The following is a 27,416-nucleotide window of genomic DNA, read 5'->3' on the forward strand; positions in this document are numbered from 1 at the left end:
TATTAAAACAATGCTTAATCTTTTATCCCGCGCTTCACCGGCTCCCACACAGGGCCATCTGGCACCAAGGGGATCTCTAACGTGGCGGCCTTATGTGGTCTCTATAAACTCTGTCTTGGTTTACACTACCGCCTCTGCTGCTTCCGTCCTGGGTGGATACAACCACCTTGGCCTTGTTGCTGCCAAGCCTTAGACACACACATCCCAACTCTGTGGTGGGCTTTATGCCTTCGGCCACTACACCCTTTGAACTCAGGTAGTCACATCAAAGAACACACCAAACTACTCTGATCCAATAGATATCATATAATCTGCTACCCCTTTATAAGTCACATGATCTTGTACAATTCCATCCCTTATAAAACATTCATAACAACCTTATTTATGAAGAGATGCTCTGAGAGAAACATAAACATCTGCCTCCATCTTTGTTCCTCCCAGAATCTCCTCCTCTTCTCCTCCTCTTCCATTCTCTTAGCCCTTTCCCCACCTACCTGTCCACTGTCCAATCATGTTCCACCTTAACATCAACCCACAAGGTTTCATCTTTGAAAGCATTGTTGGCTAAGATCGAGAACAGTACGTCCACAAATACAACAGGCGTGAAAGGCAGCGAGAGAAACCGTCAGAACCTAAACATGAGTCCTAACTCACCACTTCTGGGAATCTGTTCCAAGAGGCTGTAATCTATTCAGCCCCAAGTCTGACTTTCTGACAGGAGATTTATATCATCACGGTCTCAGCACCATCGGAAGCCTTTCCTGTTCTGATGAAGCAGAAGATAACTTCATGTGTTCCATTCTAGCTCTGGGAGGGGGCTGTTAGAGTCAAGATAACAATGAATACTAAGTTTATATTGTTAGGAACTTTTCACGAGCTGGGAAGATGGCTCAGAAAAGAGAGGGACATCCAAGGTCTGAGTTCGTAAAAACCTGGGTTGATAGTCACTCTGTCACTCTTGACCACTGGACTGCACAGCCACCTGCAAGGCCTCATGACATTATTCCTGCCTGCCAATCATGATGTCACCCAGACAAGCCCTGCACGGTTCATGTGTGTTCCCCGTTTGAGAAACCATACCTACTTTATATTTTTCTCTAATGTGCTTTGATGTCTCTGCCTGCCACAATTCCCTGTCCGATGGCAGTGGTTACTGAATTAGGCTGCCAGGAGAATTTGGTTTTAAGCCACATGCTTCTTCATTCAACTTTACACCCAGCACGTGTCAAGGGCCTGTTTATGAAGACAGAAAGATGGAGCTGTAATCATTCCCTGCATATAGCTTATCTTCTGGTGAGGGGAGACAAAAAATAAGGAAAGCCTACAGTACATCACGTGGTGCTAATGCTACAGAGGCAAACATAGAGGTAGAAGATGGTTGGGAGACAGGGAGAGTGGTCAGCAACATCTCTGAGTCCTCCTGCCAGGGCAGGTAACTAAGCAACCCCAAGAGAATACGTAATGAGATCTTTCTGCTCGATGGCTTTGACATGTTTGTGGATGGTCTCTCTGCCTTGTCATTACTCGGCTTGATTTTTCTCTTTAAAAGTGCCAGCCCCCGACACCTTGAGGTTACCCCTACATAGCGTTCAGGTCAGACTCCCACAAGTCTATGTACGTACACTTATTAGTGCTCACGTGAGTCGCTCGCTTTTCTGGCAGTGGCTTGCACGTGACAGTGATGCTGGGAATGATGCTCTGCCACATGAGAAAAGTCCTGGGTTTTCCAGTTTGGCTAGCCTTGGATGCTAATTGCAACAAGAAGTCTCCCTTGCAGCAGGGCTTCCAGGAGGCTGAGGCTCAACTTGAACACAAGCCACACCTGGTGCTTTCATGCACCAGCAGGTAACACTAATCAGATCGGAGCAACCCAGGTCTGTCCTCATCTCTGCCACTGTACCTGGCATTGACCCCTTTCCCCTCAGCTTTCCTCTGGGGGACTTCAATGGCTTGCCCAGTTTCTAGCTGAGAGGATCTTTCTAGGGAGAACACCAGGTAGACTACCCCTCCCCCTCTCCAGCAGCAAGAGCTGGATTTACTGCTCCAGAGTGGCTTAGATTACATGATCTAGCCCTCTATCTTTGGGCAAAATGTGGTCAAGATGTCTTTCCAGCTCAACAGAACCATATTTCCAGCAAGTACTCTCTGCTAAGCCACCCCACCATCCCTGAAGTCCCACTGTTAGGTCTAGCCTCGGTGTTTCAGGCTCACTCCCCCACCCCCTGCTTTTTTCTTAGCAGAGATGGAAAGAGATGGAAAGCCTTCGCTTCATTCCCTCACAGAGAAGTCGAGCTATTGCCTAATCATCCTCACCCTGTCCTTTTCCCAAAATAAGAGATTTTTCTCTCTTTCCTGTCCTGGGGCATTGCCTTCATTTCCTCCGTGGGTGCCAAAAAGTAAGAACAAAAATTCAAAACTAACCAGCATATGCTGTGATTTGTATTAAGTCGCTCCAACGGTGAGACCTGCTTTACAGTTGGAGAACTTCATTTGGGCATGGTCACCTCTCTGTGCAATTCTGAGACACTCTCGAGGGTCTCTGCAAAAAAGATCAAACAGGAGGATCTAGTGATAGACCCTTGTGATTCCAGTGCTAGGGAGGCAAAAACAGGACGATCTCTGGGGTGTGCTAGCCAGCCAGTCTAGCCTAACTGGATAGCTGCAGATTTAGTAAGAGACTGTATCTCAAGAAAACAGAGTAAAGAACGATTGAGAAAGATTCCTAACATCAACCTCGAGCCTACACATGCACACATACATACATAAATCCACACATGTGCACACACACATACATACACACACACCAAACTCATACATACAGATGGACACATATATACCCACATACACACACATACACAACACACACATACATACTACACTGACACACATGCACACACACACACATACACACACACACATACACACACTCATATACCCACATATACACCCATCCACACACACATATACATGCATATACACATTCACACACACCACCCATATACACATACCACACACATACATACACATATACACCCCCACACACCCCCACACGCCACACATACACACACACACAAGATTATATTGGCTCAACCACAAGGTCTAAAACTCTCCATACATACCCCAAACATTCTGGCCACGTTGCTCACTAGCCCACCCCAACCCTCCCTCTAGCTTGGTTCCTTTCAGCCCCACTGACCCTTTGAGGTCACTGTGTACCCCCCTGGCTCCTTTCCTTGCCCACAGCTTCTTCTCCTTTCCTGCTCATCCCCCCAGATCTAATTCCCAGGCCCTCTCTTCCATCAGGCTTCCCTGGGTGTCACAGAGATGATGTAGGATGTAGGTCCGAGCCCAGAGCCTGCCCTCTCAGGGAATCCGCCCAGGCCACCAGCCCCAAGTCTGTGAACCCCACTCTTGCTTCCATTTCACTGTGGCATTTTCTCTCCAGCTTTGCCACTCACTAAAGTCACTATACTTGATGTCTGTCACCTTCTCTCAGGACAGCCACACATCCTGAGAGCAAAGGACACTGCTGTTTTCTGTGTATGTCCACATTCCGTGCCTGGGAAAAAAATATGAGCTGAGAAAAATACCAATTTCACCGCCTACACCAGCTACTCTGCCACCAGATATAAGCCCTTCTGCCATGGCCTTGGGAGACAGATCCTTAGCTATCAGTAAACGCTACAATTTTAGACGGTGCCCCATATTTCCAAGAAGATCTGAAAAGTTTGTAATCACTGGGAATCCCAAAGTAAAGCCATTTTTGAAAATGCCGCTCACCTACCAGCAGAAGTTGCCTTCGTTTCAATCTGAGAATGAAAAGAAAGGTGATGTTTTCAAATCAGAGAGAACCGCTCACATTGCCAAAAGTTTTGATGAGAAAGCTTAAAGCCCACAGACATTGGGAACGGTTGCTGTGGAATCCTATTTCCTCATAACCACCCCCTCCCGTGCCAGCTGATCTTGTCAATAGCTTTAAACCACTGTCTTTATGCACTTGTATAGATGTGAATCACATAGTAAAGTTTCAGAAATAGGTCAGGAGAAGGTTTTTTTTTTTCTTTCAACAAGCGCCAAATGCTTTATAAAGAAGGGGAAACGTTTGACTGAATTCTGTAGCAGAAGAGTATTGGATTCTGGAGTGATAGTTGCATTTCTGGGCACTTGAACTAAGTGTGCTCAGCCAGAAGGCGAAATTGTGTGCCCTTGAGCCGTGTCTGTGCACCGTGCCCACGCTCTGGAAGGGCTGCATGGACATTATCCAAGCCAGAGGCTGACCTTTGAACTGTGTGGACATTGAGAATAAATCAAACCAGCAGCACTGTCGCCTTGCTGACGGAGGGCTCCCATTCTTATCACAGAGCCTGAATGTGTTGTGCCCCTGCTGTTGTGACTCCTCACTGCCGTTGGGTGGGCCGGTCAGAAGGCTGCGGCTTAGATGCACAGTTTTCTGGCCCCAACATGGATAGGCCTTAAAAATGAGGGCTCACTGGTCAGTTTCCCTTCAGCCCTTCCTGCAAACACGGCCCTCGGCCTGGCTGGTGCAGGCTTAATGGGATGTTCAAGAGTCCATAGCGGAAATCTCGCTGAAGATAAACAGCTCACCAGCCGCTGCTGAGAAACACATGGTTCTCATTTAACCAGCCGAGGCCAAACCGAGTGCACCTCAGAAACGTAAAGACAGGGACCAGCTTTCTCACGTGCACCCCAAATGCCTTCTGACCATAAGGCAGTTTTCTTGGGATTACCAGCCCCTGAGAAGTAGTTTGGTCTCCCTGGCCACTGGGGTCCTACCCTTTGCCTCTTCTTAAATTTCCTAAACTCTAGACCTGAGGCACACTTCAGACTTCCCTGAGGTCCTTGAAACCTGAGAGCCAGTGAATGTTACCAGCATCACATTGTAATGCTCTGTGTGCACACACTTCCAAAACACAGACTAATCGGTTAGATAGAGCATGGTGGGTAGAGATAGCATCCAGACGGCTACAGAACTTTTTTCAAAGACTTATTTACTTATTATATATAAGTACACTTCAGACATACCAGAAGAGGGCATCAAATCCCATTACAGATGGTCGTGAGCCACCATGTGGTTGCTGGGATTTGAACTCAGGACCTCTGGAAGGGCAGTCAGTGCTCTTAACAGCTGAGCCATCTCTTCAGCCTGGTTACAGACCTTTTGATAAATTTAAACAAACTAATATGATTCCAAGGTCTGTGCTGTGTCCCCGTGGGTGGGGGTGGGGTGGCGTGACGGGCTCATTCATTATCCAGATCAGGAGATCATCCTGCTTCCAAAGTGTCCCACCACCTGTGCAAAGCGAGCATCTCGGGCCTGCATGTCAGGTGCTCGGATAGCATATTTACACCTCCATCCCTCACTGTGATGATCCAGCCACATCTGGAAATTCTTTGCTGTCACTTTATCTCCAAAACGACTTCCCTTCAGTACCACATTAGCTACGGTAACAACCATCCACGCCTGTGAAATGAGCCTCGCTGGGGCCCTGCCTTTCTCTGATTACATGAGAATGAATCCTCTTCTACGGGGAAGCTGGTGTGGCCTGTACTCTTGACTCCCCTGCGTATTGGCTGATTACCCCCAAAGAGGAGAGAAAGGGCTCAGGATGAAGGGGGAAAGACTTGTGTCTTGCCATCTCTAGAGTTGGTGGAAATACAGGCATTCCTCTATAGTATAAGAGTTGGCTTGCTCGCAAGAAGCGGGCTCACGGGAGGCGGGATCGAGGGAGGCGGGCTCACGGGAGGCGGGATCGAGGGAGGCTGCACACTGCTTCCTGGAGTGTCAGGATCAGGGCTTCATTTCTTCTCTGTCTCATCTTTGGTCTCAGTAACCTCCTGAACTTTCAGACAGAACACAGCTTTCCTCCGTGTGATGAGAAACGGCCGAGCAAAATTACATCTTCTTTAGGAGATAGTTTTCAATTAGAAAGAAGTCATCTAAGCCAAAGTTATGACATTTTCAGGATTTTAAATGTCCTCTCCTGGTTCAGCCAACTGTCACTGAACCACACACACAATTAAGTGAACGAATACAATATGCTTACTGTGACTTTCTTTCTAGAATTAAAGGACACTAGGCTATTCTGGTGGTTGTGATTTGTCCCCCAACTCTGCACATCCCCAGTGAGCTGTTGTGTGCCTTTGTTTCTCTACCCCATTTCATCCACAAAAGCATCTAGTTGAGATCTTGATTGATATGAAACAGAAGCACTGTGGGTGGGTGCTAAGCAAAGCTATAGCCTTCTCTCTGCTTACCTAAGAAGCTTGGGATGATGGGTGAGAAACGACAGAAGAAAACATCTGACCTTGATCTCTGCTACATGCACTCTCACACACACATACATGTGCACACACACACTGACACACGTGTACATGTGGTGACAGACAGACAGACAGACAGACAGAAAGTATCACTTGCCAGGGAGTCTTCCACAGAGTATAATAATTGCTGTGTGCACTCACACACATACACGTGTACACACACTGATACATGTACAGACAGACAGACAGACAGAGAAGAATCACATGCCAAACGGATAAGCAGGGAGCCTTCCACAGAGTAAGAATTCTTTGCTTTTTGAAGGACATGCCCACAGATACCTCTAGAAGCTCTCCATTGTCGTTGAATGGTGGGACATTGACACCCAGAAGCTGTGTTCTCAGCCTTTCAAAGCATGGGTGGCAGAGGGAGCTCACCAGGACTGTCACTTCCATCTCAGGCCTTGTATTAGGCAGCCCCATTCCTGCTGGACAAGCAGGACAAATGAGGAGTTGGAGCGGATGCCGAACGTGCAAACCTTCAGCCACTCTAGGAAGATGACGTCATCTGGCCATCCGTCAGACAGTACCGAGAAACACCTGGTAGTCGCTCGCAGTGACGTAATTTAATACAAAATGTAAAATGGGAGGCGACCAAGAATATAGATATAGTTCACTATTTTGCTGACTGGAACAGAACGGAATTGGCTCCTTTATGTCAGGACGGGTATTAATTAGCCAACTGGTATCATGCCGCAAGCATTTTAGTGAGTCCCGACATGAACGGCCCACAACTACTATGGAATACAGGAAGCCCCACGGTGGAATGGGGATCGCCCTGTCTTCTGATCTCTCCACTCCCAGAGTAGGTAATTGAACTAACAAAGCTGGCATTCATGGCATTCCCTCAGTGTCCCATCTCAAATGTGAATTCAGAGAATGCAGAGAGGCCTGGTCATGTTTACCCACTTGCCATCAGCTGTGCTTATGTAACATGATACAAAAAAAAGAAAAGTGGCCCAAGGAAGTGACAGGGAGCAGAATGTTGGCTGACAGAGAAGCGGGAGCTAAGGGGAAAAACGTGTTTCTGACAACAATGAACCTGCGCCGCTTTACCAGTCAGCTCTGGGCTAGCTTCGAGTTAACTTCCCCCAAGGGCTGCACTGAGGGAGACTCCAAGCAGGGCTTCCGAGTGATGCAGACTTAGTTCAGGTTTCTCCTTACCTATGTCTCCGACTGTGCACCAGAGGGGTGGGGCGAGGCCAACTTCGAGGACCCCTGTGAACCCCCAAACAGCAGTGTATCACCAGGAGAGCTGTCTAACACTGATGAGAGGCATCCAGGCCTCAGATGTGATGTTGAAATAATTCAGGTGTGGCAGCACACACTCAGGAGGCAGGAGAGTCTTTGTGAGTTCCAAGCCAGCCAGAGCTATGTAGAGACAAAGAAAGAGAAGAAAGTGCTAAGAATGCCAAAGGCCTGAGGTTTATATATCAAATTATCGATCTACAAACCCTCTACACAATAAGATTATTTCCAATGGACAATGATACAAACTGCCCTTCTATATGAGATAAAATGACCTACATAAATTCTTAAAAATATTCATACCTACCTATCACCAATTATGACCACCCAAATCTAGATCCTCCTTCTCCAGCTCCATCTGATTCTCCCGCAACCTCCCTTCTGCCTCCTGCCTCCACTTCTGCTCCTCGACCTTTCCCTGCCAATCTCTCTTCTATCCAATCACATATCGCCTTGACATAAATCTACAGAGGTTCATGTGGCAGGTGGTTTAGGAAGCTACAAAGTCAAGGGATATGGTCCTGGCACCTCACTGTGAGAGCCTCTTGTTACAGAGTAATGGGGATGGGTCTCCACCTGCTATGACAGCCGTCTTAGCACACATGGGGGTATACAACTTCAATGCTAGCATTCAGGAAACAGAAGAAGGTAGACCTCTGTGAGCTCAAGGCTAGCCTGATCTACATAGTGACAGTGTAGGCCAGCCAAGGCTACATAGTGAGACCCTATCTCTAAATAAATAAATAAATAAACAAATAAGGCAGCAATCTCATAATCACCAACCCCAAGGTGCTTTGATGGATTAACTCACTTATGAAGAAAGAGCCCCACGTGCCCTGAGGCCATGTCTCCAGGTACACCAACATGTGAGTGTGGGAAGGGCACATTCACTCCACACCAGGAGTCCTCCCGAAGGTCCTCCCTCCTGCTTTCATCTGATGCTTGGCCGAGGTTGACCTCAAGGCCACAGTGTGAACCTTTAGCCTCGGCTACTCCTTTATCTCTGGATTCTGTATGTATATAAGAGGAGGCCTTATAGCTCTCCTGAGTCAGGAACACTCTGAGGCTGAGGATGGACGAACTATAGCGGTCAGGATGTGTGAAATCAGCCAACAGGGCATGATCTGCGGAGTCTATGGCAGGACGTGTGGCAGAGATTCTGGCTTCCCAAGCTTACAGAGCTACCGACATAGGTTGCTTAAGCTCTCAGACCCTCACGTTTGTAAAGTTGTGACCTAGTGTCCCAGTTTGCTGGAACACCTCTGATGTCTGTCTGTCTGTCTGTCTCACAGCTGGTCAACTAACAGTAGAGTATTATTTAAAAAAAAAAAGTCATTCACTTGTGGCAACACGGATGAAACCGGAGGATATTATGTTAGGTGAAGTTAACCAGACATAGAATAAAAATAGACGTGTTTTCAACAAGCAGAAACTAGACAGCGTGACCTCACAGTAGTGTGTGAGACAGTGTCGAGCAGAGTCTGGGGCGGGTGGGGAAAGGGGCTTTGGGGGGAAGAAATGGTTTAATATGGATAAGGTGCAGTGAGGAAGCTAACAGAGAAGGTGCTGAATATCCCCAACACAGACAGACAGACAGACATCCAAGGTGATGGATGCTCCAGGGACTTGATGGTCTGTTTATATACTGCTCTCTCTCTCTCTCTCTCTCTCTCTCTCTCTCTCTCACACACACACACACACACACACACACACACACACACACACACACACATCATTTAAAAAAAAACCTTTAACAAGAAAAGTTTTTCATGCTATGCTCACACAAATGCCTAGTTTTTTATATCTCATTTAAAACATTTAAACTGTCATAGGGTCACCATACCAATGGCAGTGTCCAGTATATGTCCCGTCTGTGAGAATAGCGCCTCATGGAAACCAAAATTATCTTTTACATCTGAACCTTGCACAGAGAGGGCCCACAAACAACTCCGCCGGGCTCCCAGGGAGACATACCTGAGGGGTGGAGCTAGAAAATCAGGCCTGGCGTCTATAACAGACTCAGTGATCCTGAGCCTCACATGTGGAAACATCCTGGTCCCTCTGACCCCTTTTTCTGACCGTAGCCTGCCATCTCTTCCTCACCTGCGGCCAGAGGCTGTAATGTCCAAAGCAAAGGCCAGTTTTTCTTGGAAGTGTTATCACCAGAACAAGAGCCCCAGTTCAGACTTCAACCCCCATGATTCATGAAGTAAGACTACTTAGATGGGACGCTCCCCTCTGACACCTTAGCTGCTTCCAGCCACTCACTCAGGATGACTCTCCTACCATGATGTGTCCATGTCCTGACAGTCTCCCACACTGCCACCCTCTCTGGGTTTCAGTTTACACAGTCTTTTCTTTCGTGTGAGGTTTGGAGGGGGCCAATAGCAACAGAAAACCCTCAGTAACTGTACCAGCAGAATCCGGCCTCAACAATGTGCCCCACGCCCTCTGGTCACGGACTCGGTCAATTCTTGTGCAGATTCCAATAGCCAAGGTCTTCCCTCAACTCCCAGGGGTCCTGTGGTGCGAAGCACTCGGCTCCGGCAGCCTGGGAAAGTACGAGAGTGAGTGGGCAGAGGTGAGCAAGGGGCAGAGGCCACAGGGCCCTCAGCCGGCCGCAGGCTGTTGAACACAAACAGTGTGGTGCTTGGGGTGACACGGGAAGAAACTGTCATTCCCTCAGGATTTTGATCAAAGATGATCAAAGCAAAGCTGAGGGGTATTTTAATTTGCTTTTTCTTGCTTCGGTAAACACCTATAGCCAAAAGCAACTTGGGGAGCTAAGGATTTACTTGGCTTACAGCTTGCAGGCCATTGTGCAAGAAGCCAGGGCAGGAACCTGGAGGCAGGAAGCCGGAGGCAGGAACTGCTGCAGAGACCATAGAGAAGTGCTGTTACTAGCTTCCTATCTATGGCTCACTCGGTCTGATTTTTTTATAGCAACCAGGGCGGTGAGCCCAGAGGTGGCACTGCCCACGGTGAGCTGGGCCCTCCCACATTAATCATTAACTGAGAGAATTCCCCATGCCCCCCCCAACCACCACCCCACCCCCACCCCCCGAGGCTGATCTGTTTTGTTTTGTCTCGTTCTGAAGAATTTTGTCTAGGAAACAACTGAAGTTCTCTAGACAAAATTAACCAGCCAGTGGGGTAGTGGTTTTAGCAATCACTTATCTATAGACTGGAAGATGGGGTGAGGTGACCCCCACCTGAGGAGATGTTCGTTTGAGTAGAGGCGCTGGTTACTAAGTCTGGTGACCTGAGTTTGATTCCCAGGAACCCACTTCACTGGGTTCAGGTTGCCGCTAACAGCCACCATGTAACCTTGGATAAGTCACCAAACTTAAGGCCTTGGGTCTTTATCTGTCAGCCAAGGCCAAGGACTGCCTGATATGGGAACTGCCTTCCAAAAACAACATTCCAGGGTACTCTGTTTGCCTTCCAGGCCCAGAGACAGCACAGAGTGGTCTGGCTTCCCAGCCTGCAGGAACTCAGACGGCCGTCAGTCAGCCGTCAGTCAGCCGTCCGCTTTTTGTTAGGAGTTGGGATCTGAGACAGTGGTAAAATGGGTGACCATGAAGAATTCTGGGTAAAAGGAAGGTGGATGGTTGTCCTCCCTGATTCCACCACAGTTCATGGTCGACCCCTGAACCTGGGTACGTCTGTGGTACATGGCCCACTCTCAAGAGCAGCTCTGCAGGTCTGCCTTCTTCCTATCTCCCTGTACCTCCATCTTTAAAATGGCACCAGATATGGCCCTGTTCCACGGGACTGTTGGAAGTAGATGTTCAAGTGTGAATGACACTCAGAGCTGCTCATGGATGTTACTGTAGCCGTGACCTGTCTGTCCTCTCAGAGGGCTGCCTCCCTGCGGTGACCCTCCCTGGTCAGGGACTGGGTGGCTGAATTTTAGCTGTACCAGATCAGACACCATAGAGACCCTGGGAGCCTTCAGTCTCCTGCTGAAACAAGACCACCCTGAGCCTCCCAGAAAAGTGGGTTATTTTCTGATTAAAATGATTCTCTTATAACCATAGTCAGGAGCACGCTGGCCAAGGTTTTCATCCACCACCAACTTCAGCTTCTGCTTCCTGGCCCACATTCCACTGGCAGACTGTCATAAGGCATCAGATCCCCTGACTGTCACTTCCTGGACACATACCACCCCAGAGACGCCCTGTGGAAGAAGAAATCAGTTCTGGCTGTGACTCTGCCCACCAAGGCCTGCTTGTCGCTCCCAGCCCCTGTCCCTCCCTGCTGGCACCTGTGGCAGGGTGTCAGCACCATCTTCTCACACTGGAGGCTCACTCTTGTGTGAAAGCAGCTATGGTGGGTTGGCATTCGGGTTTCTCACCCTGCCTTGAATGCCGGAGCACCAGTTTTCAGAACTCTGAGGAACGCTTGGCCTGCCTCTGATGTCAGTGAGGGTCTATTCTACAAGGCTCAGAGGCTTTCTCGGTACTGACCGGGTGTGTGGTGTGATGGCCAGGCCTTGGGGACAGAAGGGGGGTCTTCACTGGAATTTCTGTGCAAAATGTCAGCATTGTCCCCTCTGGGTGGGACAAACCAGGAAGGGGAGTCCCACACACTTGAGAATGAAGAGGCAGACGGTCTAAGAGCAAGAGCTCATAAAACCAAACCTCTGGTACCTACCACATGGTTTATACTCAGGTTGGAGCAGAAATGAGGACCAAGAGCAATTCTTGGTGCACCTTTTTTTTTTAATCTCTCAATAACAGATCCTAGGGGGTTTTACAGCATCCTGGTGGCTCCCTCTAGAAACTTCCAACAGTGGATCAGACATGAGGCCCACTTATAAGCTCTGACAGACCTGAGGTCCCAGAAGACCTGAGCTCCAGGCCAGGGCTCTTAATTCTGTTAGCACATGACTTGAATTTCCTTTGGCCTCCTAAATGCCTGTCTGAAAGGACAGATGTGAAAAGCTTCGAAATCAAGAAGCGGAAGGTTAGAGCTGTTCCTCAGATCTCATTTTCATACTGTGGTCATCTCAGCTCAGTTTATGCAAGGACCTAATAGCCACATTTTCTGTCATAACTTCTGCCTTAAGTACTTCTCAGCCAGAGCCGTGGTAAGCCCATGGGCCTGGCTGCTAGGCAGGCTGAGGCAGGAGGATATGTTGAACCCAGGAGTTGATTGTAAAGGGAAACATAGTCAAGAATCTCACGAAATGAAACACCCTGTCTTAGTCAGGGTTTCTATTCCTGCACAAACATCATGACCAAGAAACAAGTTGGGGAGGAAAGGGTTTATTCAGCTTACACTTTCCACACTGCTGTTCATCACCAAAGGAAGTCAGGACTGGAACCCAAGCAGGTCAGGAAGCAGGAGCTGATGCAGAGGCCATGGAGGGATGTCACTTACTGGCTTGTTTCCTCTGGCTTGCTCAGCCTGCTTTCTTATAGAACCCAGGTCTACCAGCCCAGGGATGGCTCCACCCACAATGGGCTGGGCGGGCCAGGGATGGCTCCACCCACAATGGGCTGGGCCAGGGATAGCTCCACCCACAATGGGCTGGGCCCTCCCCCCTTGATCACTAGTTGAGAAAATGCCTTACAGCTGGATCTCATGGAGGCATTTCCTCAACTGTGGCTCCTTTCTCTGTGATAACTCCAGCTGGTGTTGAGTTGACACAAAACCAGCCGGTACACACCCTTTGGCCGTTCTTGTCCTGTGGAGAATGAAAGTGAGTCCTGTGCTCAGCTGTTGTGCCAGAAGCTTCTAGATCTGTCCTTTCTCAGGCTGCTGATCTCACAGGTCTCTCTCTGTTTCCAGGTGAGCCAAGAGAAGGGTAACTGCTCCGTACAAAGGAACCCAACCCCCTGCATCATCCCTCAAGAACAAGAAAACATCTTCCACACCATATTTGCTTTCTTCTCCAAGTCAGGAAGGAAAGTGTTGGTAAGAAGTCGCTTGGTGACAGGGACCATGCCGGTGGGCCTCATAGGGAAGGCATGTCGAGGACAAGAGGCCGGTCTTCTTGGTGTTTCTTGCTTCTCAAATCTGGTTATCATTGGATAACTTAAAAAGGCTCACAGACTGTGGTGAGACCCTGTTTTTCATCCTAGGGTTTCCACCACTATATTCTATATTCTATAAATATATATTAAATCTATATTTTATAAATATATATTAAATCTATATTCTAAATCCCATTGCCTAACAGAAAACCTAAACAACTTACCAATCAGGAAACAAATTATTTCTTCTCCTAGAAGGACCGTGGGGAAACCACCTAGCAATTTCTATTAAAATGAAACCTGTATGCATCACATGACCCCGAGAAAATGTACCATGTCTTGGTCTATCCCCGAGAAGTAAATACATGTGTTGGTGAAAAACATAGGAATATTTGAAGCAATTTTAGAGGAGCCAAATTCAGAATAATTCATAATTTATCGACAGTACAGTGAGTAAACAGGTATATCATACACAGGAATATTATAGAACTGTAAAAATAAATATAACTAAGAATATTCCATACACTATGTAGCATAAGTAAGTCTCACAGAAGTTACACTAAATGAAAGACAAATAAAGGAATGTTCTGGAGTATCATGTGGATCAGAAGTTCTAAAATAGTAAGGATGCCAAAAAGGTAGCACGGTCAGGTTGGTTTTCTGGTGAAAACATGTAAAACATACATGATACATATGTAAAACACATGTAAAATGTAACAATATATACTTATAATTTGTTCTCTTTACTGTGTTCTACCTTATCAGGGCTGTTCTAAAGTCCCTTTTCCTACACCCTGATTACATCCATTGAGCTCTTTACTTCCCCCTACGCACACCCCACAGGCACTTGACCACCTCTCCCACCCCTTGGAGAGCTCAGCTGTTTGCTACTGGAGGTTTAGAATTTTTTTTTCCACTTGCATACCATTTTCCTTCCTTTTGCTATGACAATGTACCCTGGCATAAGCCACTAGGAGAGAAAAGCGTTAATTTTAGCCCACAATTCCCAGAGTACAGTCCATCACTGTGTGGACGTCAGAAGGCACCCAGTCACCTTGCATTCACAGTGAAGAAACAGAAAGAATTAAGACATCCGTGCCATGCTCGGCTCTTTCTGTATTCTCACACAGTTCGGGACACCCTGCCTAGGGAGTGGTGCCACCCACAGTGGGCGTGTCTTCCCACGTCAATCAGTATAGTGGAGCTAGCCGCTCACAGACCACCCTGATCCCTTGTTGTGACTGTCTTCCTAGGATCATAGATTATGTCAAGCTAACCAGTGGCACACATGGTAGGGATAGCCCATCTTTGTAAAGGCCCTAGGGGACAGTTAGATATAGTGGCACTGGCTGTGTGTTCCATACAACTCCAGGTCAAGCTGAAAATGTCTCCTGTGATTGAAGTTTCACACAGGTACACAAACACACACACACACACACACACACACACTTCAACACAAAAGAAAAATTCTTGGTCACTGGAATAAACTCTCCCTTTGTGGTCCGAGTCATACAGATTCTTTGTTTTCTAATACTCACCCCCACCCTACCCCACCCCACCCACCAAACAGAAGCCTGATGTCTACCTGCCAAGGCATGAGTGCCGAATCAGCCGTAGTCAGAAAGCATTCTTGTTTAAAAACTTGCAAAAGTTCATCAGGATATCTAAATATTTCTTTTTGAGAAGAATTGAGTCCCCTTGTGAAATCCAACTTTTTGGTTGGGTTAACCACATAACCACCGTATGTCTACTTGTGGACTCCCCCAAACACTGGAGACCAGAGCCCTAGTACCCAACAAGGCCGGAAATCCTTCTGCCGCCCTCTGCTGGTGACAGGGCATAATTACATCTTTAGTTGGGGGGGGGTTATAGTTTGCTTGCTTGTTTTTAAAGCATTTCCTTACAGCAGTACAATTTATATATTAAACAACAGTAACTGAACTGTGTGGTATAGTTTTAAACAAATTATGGAAATACTTCAGGTTACACAGTCCTTCCCCCATATGAGTTTAAAAAACACTTTTTCTAAATGAATTGGAGGGATGGGTGTATTCAGTGACTGGGCACACATAATTCCTATTTTACTCTGCATTTTGAGCTGGGATGGAATCCTGGGTCCCAGACAAGCTGAACAAGAAGGTCTGGCGTCAGCCACTCCACGGGCCCCACCTCTTCTTGATTTCGCCTCAGTCACCGTAACAGACACTGCACTATAGATGGCTTTGGATGGTCTCTGTCTCTTAATTCCATCTGGAAATTTTCTCCTCAGGACTGTGAAAAGTCAGGGAGCTTCTGCCTAACACTGCACTGCAACCTTAGTGCTCTCCCTAAAGAGGAGAGCCGTACCATCGACCTGTACATGCTACTGAACACAGAGATCCTGAAGAAGGTGAGTCCCCGGGTTGCTCTCAGGGGTCTCCCAGAACCCCTGGAATCAAACTTTCCCAGCATGCAACAGTGGCAATTAGTCCACCAGGCATTGCCAAGAAACAGTATCGGGCACTGGGTGTTACGTTTAATCCAAGGACTGGCAGTGCCACGAGAGTGTCCTGGAAGTGCAGAGTGGCTGAGACCACATCGCGAACACTTAGCACCTTTACCAGCTTCCCGACTTCACATCTGTCCACCCATCCGCGCTCTTGTCCTTTCATTTTCCTTGGGTTCATCTGTAGGGCGCAGTGTCTCGTGCCTTTAGCTCCAGGCAGAGGTATCTCAAAAAAACCAACTATCTCCTTGGGCTTATAGAACCTCAGATTTCTTTGGGGGATGGAACCTGAGATGTTACTGACAAGCTTACAAATTCTATTGACTTGGGGCCTGTGTTTTATTCTGGTTTTGATCAAAGGTCGGCCAGCCTTTTCTGTCAAGGACTAGCAGGTTTGTTGGCCAGAATCATGCATGCTCAGCCTTTTGACATTGTGACATACTATGGTCACCTATGGTCTGTCAGGTTTTAGATGCTCATCAACTTACACAAGAACAAACAATAAACGAGTTCACACTTGTCGCGCGCCCCACGTCCCGCCGGCAGGAAAAGGCGTGCGACCACAGGATCCTTCTGCGAACAACCTTTATTGTACAGCACTCTGAGCAGGGGACTCCCTGAGCAGGGAACTTCTCTCTGAGCAGGGGACTCCCTGAGCAGGCAATCTCTCCTGGTGCTTGCCTGGTGGGATCTCCCTCCACGTGAGACTTCCCTCTAGCAGGGGTCTTCTCTTGAACAGGCGATCTCCCACGTGGGAGAGAAATGCACTGCTTATATATGCCTAAGAGACTTGTGTTGCTACCTGATTGGTGCATCCTCCAGTAGCTCATTAGTGTGCCCCGAGAGTGGGCTATGACGTATGTGGTTTTTCGCTCTAAGTCTCTTGGCTGGGCAACAGCTCTGTTTGCTGAATCCTCAGCGGGAAGCTGGCGCCATCTATTGGCACCAATGGCTTCCTACACACACTGTGTTAAATAAGTTGGTTTTGTTCATAGCTACACTGGAGCACGTGTGACCTATGGCACAGATGCAGGTGCTAATTTAGTCATTTGCAGCAGTGTAACTCTGCCCGCAGCAGCCTTAGACAATATTCAAACGCAGAGCATGGCTGTGTTCCTAATAAAACTTTATTTACACGAACAAGCAGAGGGTCATATCTGACCCATGAAGCCTAGTTTGCTTGATCGCTTGTCCCTCAAAGAAGTTGGACTTGTGAACCACAGATCACTTTGCTACTGTGAGTTTTATCAAATATGGCTCCAAATCCCTCTTTCAGCAAGCAAATCAGTCCCCTTATGAAAGGTTTACTCTGGTTTATTTTAAGATAAGAGCATGCTAGTATGAGAGGCTTTGTGACACAGGATACTATAGAAATAGTTAGATATGAAGGTTAAAAAAAATACATGTTAGCCTCAGAGATCCCTTTTAGTTTTATTTGAAAAGACTATGGGCTGGAGGGATGGCTCAGTGGTTAAGAGCACTGACTGCTCTTCCAGAGGTCCTGAGTTCAATTCCCAGTAACCACATGGTGGCTCACAACCATCTGTAATGAGATCTGATGCCCTCTTCTGATGAGTCTGAAGACAGCTACAGTGTGATTATGTGTAATAAATCTTTAGAAAAGACCAAACATGCAAGATGTGTAGAGAGCCACCCAGGCTGTCTAGAGGCGAGAAGCATCAGAGCTTTCTCGTGGTCAGCTTTTAATTAGATCCAGCAGTGACACAGCAGCCGGTGAAGACCCCGTCCCTGGGGGTTTGCTTTGTTTCCCCCATCTCTCTGTGGCTTTTACAGTCTCCACACACTGGGGAGAGCTGGACACCATCTGGACTCCCTAGTTTGGAAACTAGGTTGGGGAAGTTGGGCTCACATCCAGAGCTTCCCTGATGTAGCCACTTGATATAAGTCAGTGTTAGCGGAGGCCGGGAATGAGGGAGTCTACCCTCTCCCTCCCAGGAGTCCCTCCCTGGCGTGGCTCCTTAAGAGTCGACATACTTTCTCCTAGTCCATCTTAGCCTGTGCTGTTGACAGTCTGTTTCCCATGAACGTACTCATTGCCGCCCCCACAGCAATGGCACTGCGGGGTGAGGACCACACTGCCAGCACCTTGCCCTTGTCATGGCTGCTGTTCGCTTCCATCACGGGGACCGGTTGTAACTGTGAGCAGCTGCTTGCTCTGCATCCCTCCCTCTCATGTCAGGTGGTGACACTTAACCAAGGACTCCCTCCCAGAAACGGTCCCACTGGTCAGGCAAACCAGTGGAGCCCCCAGGCAAGAGAGGTGACAGCTCTGGGTTGTCATACTGCAGAAACGTGGGCATAGAATACCCCTTGAGTCTGAGGCATTGTCAGGCCTGGACCCTAGCACAGCGCCCTTGGGAGATCAACCAGATGGCTCCAGGTCCCTTGGGTCTCCCTGAGGACCTAGATCAACACAAACCTTGTGGCTGGCCTCGGCCTGGAGTTGTTTATTTTCCTTTGACCTCAAGGTCGGCTCCAGACAAGGGAATCTGGGGTTTTATTGTTTTAACCCCAGCTACTTTTCATATGAAATGTTGGGTCTGATTTTTTTTTTAATCTTCAGAGGATAGGATTTTTTTGGAAGTGTCCCTAAGGCCTTTTTCACAGCCACAAGAGGCCTGCTTTATGCCAGCCCTTTGTCTGCTTGGCCTCTAACCTAACCATTATCATCACTGTTAATATCTACAGTGGTGACAGTGATGATTTATAATAAAAAAAAAAATACAGTATCAGAAGATAGCTCTAAGGCTCAGTGGGTAAAGGGGCTTGCTGCCAAACCTAACCACCTTGCCCCATCCTCACAAATCCCATGATGGAAGGACAAAACAGACCAATAAAAGTTGTCTATTAATCTCTCATGTAAGCTATGTACTATACATGACCCCTAATACTCCCACACTAAATTAAGTAATTAATTAAGTATAGAAATCAATAGAGGGTCAGAGGATATTAAAATTTACACAACTAATAAATTGCTGGAAGAGTTTATGAAGCAGAAATATTCTTTGGAATGACTATCCTCCCAGAAGCATTTAAAAAGTAATTTTTTTAATTAAGGAAAAGAGTGGTTTAAGAAGAAAAAGAAAAAAAGAAAGGCACAAAGGAAGAAAGGAAGGAAGGAAGGAAGGATGAAAGGAAGGAAGGAAGGAAGGATGAAAGGAAGGAAGGAAGGAAATGGGGGAACTGGAGAGATGACTCAGCAGTTAAGAGCACTGACTATTCTTCCAGAGGACCAGAGTTCAGTTCCCAGCAACCACATGGTGACTCACAACTGCCTGTAACTCCAAATCCGGGGGATCTGACACCCTCTTCTGGCCTCTTCAGGCACCTGCACTCATGTGCACATAGCCACACACAAATAGCAGACACACCGAAATATGCATAATTAACATTTTAATGACAAAGTTTAATTTGCCCAACGCATATATAATTCTCATGTTCAAGTGGGCCTTACACATAGGAGCCCAACACTCCTGTGGGTGTCTGCATATATCCCATTAAATCTCATTAATACGGACAATTGATATATGTTTGTGAAACTCTAAGCTGTTTTAGGCTGGATTTTCTTGTTGTTTTGGTTTTTCAGTTTTTTCGTTTTGTTTTTTCAAGACTAATTGGTATACAACTTCTACGTAAAGTACATTGTCAAGGGTTTTCTTGTTCTGCCCCAGGGTGGTCTCCTTGGGTTCCTTGGTGATGAGCAAAGGGTCCCCTTAGAACTTATGTCTAGAGCAATGTTTATCAATCTGTGAGGTACAACCCTTTGGGAGTCAAACAACCCCTTCACAGGAGTTGGCTACAACCATCTGCATATCGGGTGGTTACATTATGACTCATAACAGTGGCAAAAGTAATTAGTAACAGAAGTAAATTCTGTGATTGGGGTCACCATAGCATAAGGGACTGCCGTAGAGGGTCACAGCATTAGGAAGGGTGAGGACCACCGATAGAGAGGCCTTTGTAGTTTCTGTATACTGGTCAGTCTAGGTCAAAGGTGGCCACTGCCTGTAAGATCTGTCTTACACTTTCTGTGTCACGGGGAGCTGGGACTGGGTAACGTATAAATAATACAAGTTCCTCTGACTTCTCCAGACTCAAGTCTGGGAGCCTGAGAAGTTCAAGGGCATAGTGCATGGATTTAGCCTCCAGTGGTGACCTCAAACTACATGGTGACACAACATGTCTTCCCTGACAAACATTTCCTGGGATATCACACATGCGCACACATGCGCGCGCACACACACACACACACACACACACACACACCCCTTTGAAAGGAAATTCACAACAAAGCACAGTAATGATTGGGCCAAAGTCCAACCTGGTGAACCAACGAATAATTGTTGTGGTCCCTATAGGAGTCTAGATGCATAACCACTCACAGGAGCCAAGACAACTCACAGCCCTGACAACACCGAAGAGCCCATCACCCCACTCCCACACCCCCCACACACCCTCGTTTCATCACCCACTATTCCTTCACCCCCTTATAGGTGACAACCCAGACTGTAGCCCTGAACTCTGAGAAATTCCTCCCTGCAACTCATCTGGTCAGAGTCCCCTCTGCCAGTAGCTGCTTGCCCCTTTCCTAACTCGGGGAGGGGCTACCAGAATCTGTCTAGCTTCCCTTTCGTGACCTCCCCTTCACCTCCTGTGTCACACACGCCGTCCTGGGAAATTGCCTTAGGCACATGGATGCCTCGTCCTTCTGACTTGCCCAATCTTTCTTGTATCAGAAGCTGACTGCTGAACTCCACAGCACGTGTCTTTAGGGATTAACTTTGCAACACCCAAACTCTGTACATGTACAAACTACACAGGCTTCCTGGCATGACAGAGAAACCCAGGTAAAAACAGTAAAGACACCTGGCTGGCAAAGCCAAGCCATCCCTCAGGGCAACGAGGACGTGCCACAGTCAGCAGCACCCCCATCTGACCTGGGATGCTGCCCTTTCCTAATTTTGCCAAACCACAACTTTTCCCAAATTCTTTCTCCATCTCTACTTTGGAGACAAGTTCATGTTATATCTGGATGGTGGCCTCAAAACAGAGCCCACAGCAAGGCCATCAACCGCTTCTGCCCACAGCCACTTCCTGTGGCTCAGAGGTCCTCCTCTTTTCCCCGCAGACCCGACTTATTAACCAAACGTCTGTCTCCCCCACCCCACCCCAACCTGTCTTCGTGCCCTCAGATACCTTCTGTGAATGATCAGCCCCAAGACAACTTCATTCAAGAGCAAAGAAAGAGTTAAGAATAGCTAAGCCCTCATGGTTTTGAGGGCTGTGGTCTGGTAACTGGAAAATGAGAGTCAGATGCCTTCTGGGGATGCCAGGGTGGGGTCTGCACACAATTAAACAGCCTTGTTTATCTCCCGCTCTTCGAGAATATGTCAGTGCCCACCTCCAGCATCTACCCTCACCACTCGGAAACCGCAGCACACAGGCTTGCACGAGCTCATTACTGGAGATGTCGTGGTAACTGCATCCTCCACCGTCCAAAGGAATCCTCCAGAGAAGGCAGAAGTGTGTACGCTGTGGGTGCAGGGACAGGAAAGCTGCTGGGTCAGTGATAAACTGTATGGACTCCTCATGGAAGCCAGAGAATTCCGCTCTGCATAGTCCCCTCATGGTACAGCAATCTCCGTGTCATCGGAAAGCATCTCCTGTTGACTTGTGTCATTTCTTCCACAGGACAGCTCCTCCGTCATCCAGTTCATGGCTCGAGCCAAGGTGAAAGTGGAGCCTACCCTGAGAGTCGTGGAGATAGCTAACGGGAACCCAGAAGAGACTCTGGTGAGTCAGCTGCCCCGGGACAGCTCTCCTCAGAGGCTGGGGACCTGGAGCTGGGATCTGAGAGGAGATTTTCTAAGCCAAGATGGAGGGTTTGTGGTGGTAGACCCAAAGCCAGGCTGCTCTGGCTTCCAGGGCCCCTTGGAAGGCCCCGTGGCTCCGTTGTTGCGTTAACATTGTTCTTAGGGTTCCGTTGGTATTTGAAAGTTTCTTGCAGTGATTGGGCCAAAGGAAAAACTGTCTGGAAGTATCCTCAACAGGGCTTAGATTTCCACTCTGAGGCCAAGGCTATTTTTACCTCTCTTGAGCCCTTTCCTAAAAATTTCTTAGGCTCTCCTGCCTGTGTTGTTTCAGGGCTAAGCACTGGGGAGGGAAGATCATGGGAGGGGCTTAAGAAACTATTGCTTGGTTGTCTTAAAAGAGGCCATGTCAAGTTGCCAAGGCCTAGAACCTTCTCTCTCACTCTCTTCCTCTTCCCTTGCCCTCCTTAAAACTTCAGAGTGGGCAGTCAGCCTCGTGGCTTAGCTGCCCAGTGAGAGAGAGGCTGGACAGAAAGGCCTTGGAATTCTGCCTTATTTTCCTTGTTCCTGGGGAGAGAAAGGTCATCCACTGATTGACACCCTCCTAGGTTCAGTCCCAGGGGCATAGACAGGGAAGTCAGTCAATGAAACTGCTCTGCTGACAAGCTGTGTAACCAGCTGCCCTTCCCTGTCCCCTCCCATGGATTTTACCATCTCTCCAGGGAGGCTTACCACCTCTCTCGTTGATTCTGTGTTGCTTTAACAAACTTAGGAAGTGAATTCAAGAATTATGCACTTACACAGAAAAAAAAAAAAAGTTGTTAACTTCCTTTCTAACCACAACAGAGAACAGCCACTTCATACTGGGATGTGAGTGGCTGGGAATATGGTTCAGTCAGTAAAGTGCGTACTGCACAAAGATGATGAAATCGAGTTCCAGTCCCCAGCACCCATGTGCAAAGGCAGATGTGGCAGTCCGAGCCTGCAATCCTAGTCCAGGGGCAGTGCGGAGAGGCGGATAGATCCCTGAGGCTCCAGTCCAGCCAAAGCTCCATGTCCAATGTCATGGCGACCCTGTTCCTATTGTCAGTAAACATCACGAGAGCATCGGCCAGTCTAGGATGAGGGCGTGAGGGCTCAGCCACCCCACAGTGGCGGCAGGGATGGGTGTACGGCTCTTCGCCCGTCAGTTTCTCCGGCAGGTCAAATGTTTGGGGTTGGCTCGTGTCTCTCTGCATTCTTAGCTGCTGGCTCAGCATTTCACCTGGAAGGTAAAATAGGGGTGGCCCTTGTTCACCCCATGGCACAGGTTAAAGGGCACTATAGGATGCAACATGCCCAACCTGGAGGTTTGGGGTGCTCTGGTAAACCATGGAAGCAGGAAAGGAAGCCGCTTGCACGGGTGAAGAGGAAGCTCGGGCTGCCCGCACCCTGGCATCCAGGGAGACGCTGCGGAGCGTTGTGTTCCGGGTCTCCAAGTCATTGACTCTTCGGTTTTGAGAGCTGTGGTGATATTTTCCCCCACCAAGTCTTGGCCAGAAGCTGTTGTTGGGTTTTTGTTTTGTTTTCTTTTTATGCTTCCAAAGGGAGGGGAAGGAGGGCACAAAGAGAATCCCCAAAGAGGGAAGGCTCCTCCCACCACCACAGTGATCCCACCCTCCCACCCCTCCCCTGTTGAGAATCCCCTGAGAACCTTCGCGGAAGGCTCCTCCCACTCCCACTCCGCTTTTTGGTCCAGGAACTAAGATTCAGTGCTACAGTGTGATCTCAACTCTCCTAGTAGGGGAAAACTCTGAGTAGAAAGACTCCTAGTTTAAGAACAAGTACATCCCATCCCTACCCTATCCTCCCCCCACGCCACCCCCACTGTCGCGTGATTCTTCTGAGTGCCTGGCTCCAGTCAACCTTCTATCTGAAGGGGGATTTCCACAGAGGCTGGGCAGCAAACTTAAATCGGGTGAAATTTCACAGCCTCTCGGATTGGGCACCAAATTGTTGTGGACTTGAACAGACAAGGAGCCGAATCTGTCTGGTGTCAGGCAGGGTGTGTGAGGAGGTTAGCAGTTGGGTTTTTAACCATAAATAGCATACACGGTGGTGAATTAGGACAGCCGGACACTTTCCTTCGTACCTTTCCACTCCCACACACACACACCCCAGCTCAGAGAACTAAGTGTGTTAGCTGACTCATCTGCCCCGAGGCCCATTCTCAGCCCGGGTGTCTTTTCGTTTTATGTCAGAATACAAGCAATACTTTGCAGAACATTTGTTTAGCAACTAGAAACACGGAGTCGATTGTTTGGGGACTTACTTCTTAAGGTGTCCGCCGGAAATATTTCTTCTCGGTTGCTTTTCTATTTCTGAGATAAGACATTGCACCCAGGGTAACGTAAACAAAAAGAGGTTCTTTGTGGCTTACTGCGCTGGAGGCTGAGTCCCTGGGCATCACGGTAGGGAGCATGGCAGCAGGTCAGTAGGCACTGGAGCAGCAGTTCACAGCTCCTCTCCTGAACCACAAGCAGGAGGTAGAGAATGGGGTAGACTTTGGAAACCTCAAAGCTGCCCCCCAACCCGTGACAGACCTCCTCCAACAGGGCCGCACCTTCTAATCCTTTCAAGCAGTTCCAACAACTGGGGACCAAGTATTTAAATGTATCGGGGGCCATTTACATTCAGACCAGCACACTTACCAGGAGGATACAAGGTCAATTTCAGTGAGGCTTATGAGGTTTCTCTCGTGTAGTCTCAGACCTGAAGTCCTTAGTACGGTTTCAAAGGCCACAAGGTCAGAGGTCGTGAGGAGTTAATAACACGTTGACTTTCATATTTCAGCCTAACCCAATTTACTGCTCAGAGTGAGTTAGGGGTAAGAGAGAAAAGGGTAAGGAAATCCACAGAGATTTTGACATAGTTATGTGCATCCTGGGAAACTGGTTCTAACAGGAAGAGTTCACCTCAGAGGGGTGCCTAAGCACCCCCTTATCCATAGTATTACTCTCTACAGTTTGCTCCCAGTCAACCACAGTTTGGAATACTAATAGAAAATTCCAGAAACAATCCATAAGTACCACTGTACAACATCGTAATAATCCTCTACCGTGCTAGTCTCTTATTGTTAGCCATCAAACTCTATTGTAGCTGTAGAGTTAGTATTGGTAGGATTTGTCTCTATCCACAAAGGCCCACTGGAGTCTTAGAAAATACTTTCTGAGCAGAGAGCTGGAGTACAGAGTGAAAATAGAAATACACTCCAGAGATATCTACACATCACTTGTGAGCCAGGAAAAGGCACCAAAAGATCACAGGGCGTAGAGCTCTCCCCTGCTCAACAGCTGAGGCAAAAACTTACCAAGTACTCAGTCAGTCAACTGACACACACTAGGGTCATCTGAGGAAAAGGAACTCAATTGGGAAAATGCTTCTATTGGATTGGCCGTGGGCAAGCCTATGGTGACATGGGCCTAGGTACTAAAAGAAAACAGGCCGAGTGCTCCCTGCTTCCATTCCTGCCTTGAATTCCTGTTCTGACCGTAAGGAGCAGGATGAAATAAATCTCTCCTGTCCCAACTTGCTCTTGGTCATTCTGTTCTACCATCAATAGAAACCAAGCTAAGACACACCCATATGCTTTGAAAATGTATTCTTTTTAATTTTGTGTGCATGAGTGTGTGCCACGCACACGTGGATGCCTATGGAGAACAGAGGCATTGGATCCCCCTAGAGCTGAATTTACAGTTTTGAGCTCTCAGGTGTGGATGCTAGGAACCAAACTTGAACTTGGATCTGCCGCAAAAAAAGTACTTGCTCTTCACCACTAAACTGTCTCTCCAGCCCCAACCACCTTCATATTTTTAAGGAAAATAAACAAAAAAGGAGGCTGGAGACTCCCCCAGAGTAAACTACGAGACTGTAGAAGTGTTAGTTGTTGGGGCGTCTCCCCAAACTCCCTTCCTCTGCATAAGCTCCTGGCATGAATTCTCTCTTGTTTTCGTGGTGTCAGTTTTCTTGGTATCGGCATAAACTGGCAGGACATTGGGTGACCTTGCCGGGGTATATGCACCAGACTGCCAGCATGGGGTCAGCAGAAACCTACCCTTTCCTGCTTTGGAGAAGCAGAGTAGGCTAGACTTCCACATGTGTGAGAGTTTAAGGAATTGCCCGGAGAACCAGACGGAGAGGTGAGAGGAGTCAGGAAACGTGATAACCCACCACAGGAAGAACTTAGTACTCGGTGCCCCGCACTGTGGCCAGCTCCCCTGAGTCCTCATCACCTCTAGCTCTGGAGACAGACATTGGGGACCAGGTCACTGGTGCTATCAGCTGCTCTGAGATGAACAGGAGCCCGTCTTTTCCTATGACTCAAGTAGGGGATGGTTCCAAAGCATAGGAAGGAGATCACACTGGGCTGCTGATAATAGTGACAGCTGTCCCCTCCCATGCACTTCATGAAAGGCAGTGGAGAGTTAGCTAAGCTTGCCTCTGAGTAAGAGTCACACATCAAATGCTTGGCCCACATGTTGGTGGGAGCTTCCTGCACAGGCAACCATCCTAAGGAGAGAACATGGAAGCCTTGTCCAAAGATGACTGGGGAGCCGTGTTTGCCTTGTTCTCTTCCAAGAACTAATCTGAGCCGGGCACGCACAGTGACTCACACCTGTAGTTCTGGCACTGTGGAGGCAGAAGCAAGAGGATCTTGATGTGGAGACCAGACTTGGTTATGTAGCAAGAGCCTGTCTAAAACCAGAACAAAGAACGATCTGGACTGAGCCGTGCTTCCTGGCCGGCATTGTAGGAAATGTATTTGGAGCCTTTGTGTCCCTCCTGCATGTGATTCATAGAAGCCCCTGGAAAATCCACGCTTCCCTTCCCCATGTCAGAACCACTGAGCCCTTTCTCTCAGGAAAGAAGGAGTCTGTGATACTTGGGAGACTATAACTAATTTGCCTACGATCTCACACTGGGTGAATGGAGGGTGGCATCTGGGCCTCTGGACTCATAACCTGAGGGCCCTCTCTCTCTGACATGTGCTGGTGAGGTCCAAACCACTCTGAATGAATGGACTGAGACAAAAGCAAAGATGCTCATACAAAAAGGAAATAACTGGCTTATCTCAAGTTGTTTGTTTAAACCCCGACGTATCCGCACAGTCCAGCCAACTCCTGTCCTCTGGACCCTGATTGCCTCTGAATTAGGGGTTTCCCTCCTCAGCCTAGGTCAGGCCCTGGAAGGAAGCATCCTCCCTGCATCCTGTGTGAGCCCCTGAGTAAGCGTTCTCTGCCAAGCCAGTCAGGATAGTGCATTCCAAGAACATGAGTTTCGAACCCCTCCTTCCAGAAGGAGTTGTTGGAAGGCTTTGGCAACACCGCTAAGAAGCTTCTAGAAAGGTTTGGAGAGATCCGAGGTTAAGAACACTCACTGCCTTTGCAGAGGATCAATTTCCAGCCCCCACAACAGACATCTCACATCCTCCTATAGCTCCGGCTCCAGTAGATATGACGCCCTCTTCTGGCCACCTCAGTCACCTGCAGGCAT

The 27,416-nt window shown here is 48.1% G+C and overlaps 1 protein-coding gene across 2 annotated transcripts in view; it reads left to right on the forward strand.

Annotated features, from left to right (window-relative positions):
- ITGA9 (integrin subunit alpha 9) overlaps positions 1-27,416 on the forward strand; it is a 273,563-nt gene that overhangs the window by 225,330 nt on the left and 20,817 nt on the right. For both annotated transcript variants that reach the window (XM_080934771.1, XM_080934772.1), the window contains 3 exons: positions 13,384-13,509; positions 15,838-15,957; positions 21,766-21,867. In XM_080934771.1, coding sequence (XP_080790897.1) covers positions 13,384-13,509; positions 15,838-15,957; positions 21,766-21,867 — 348 coding nt within the window. The remainder of the gene's footprint in view (positions 1-13,383; positions 13,510-15,837; positions 15,958-21,765; positions 21,868-27,416) is intronic.

The sequence above is a fragment of the Micromys minutus genome, assembly GCF_963924665.1.
Source record: "Micromys minutus genome assembly, chromosome: 21".
NCBI lineage: Eukaryota > Metazoa > Chordata > Mammalia > Rodentia > Muridae > Micromys > Micromys minutus.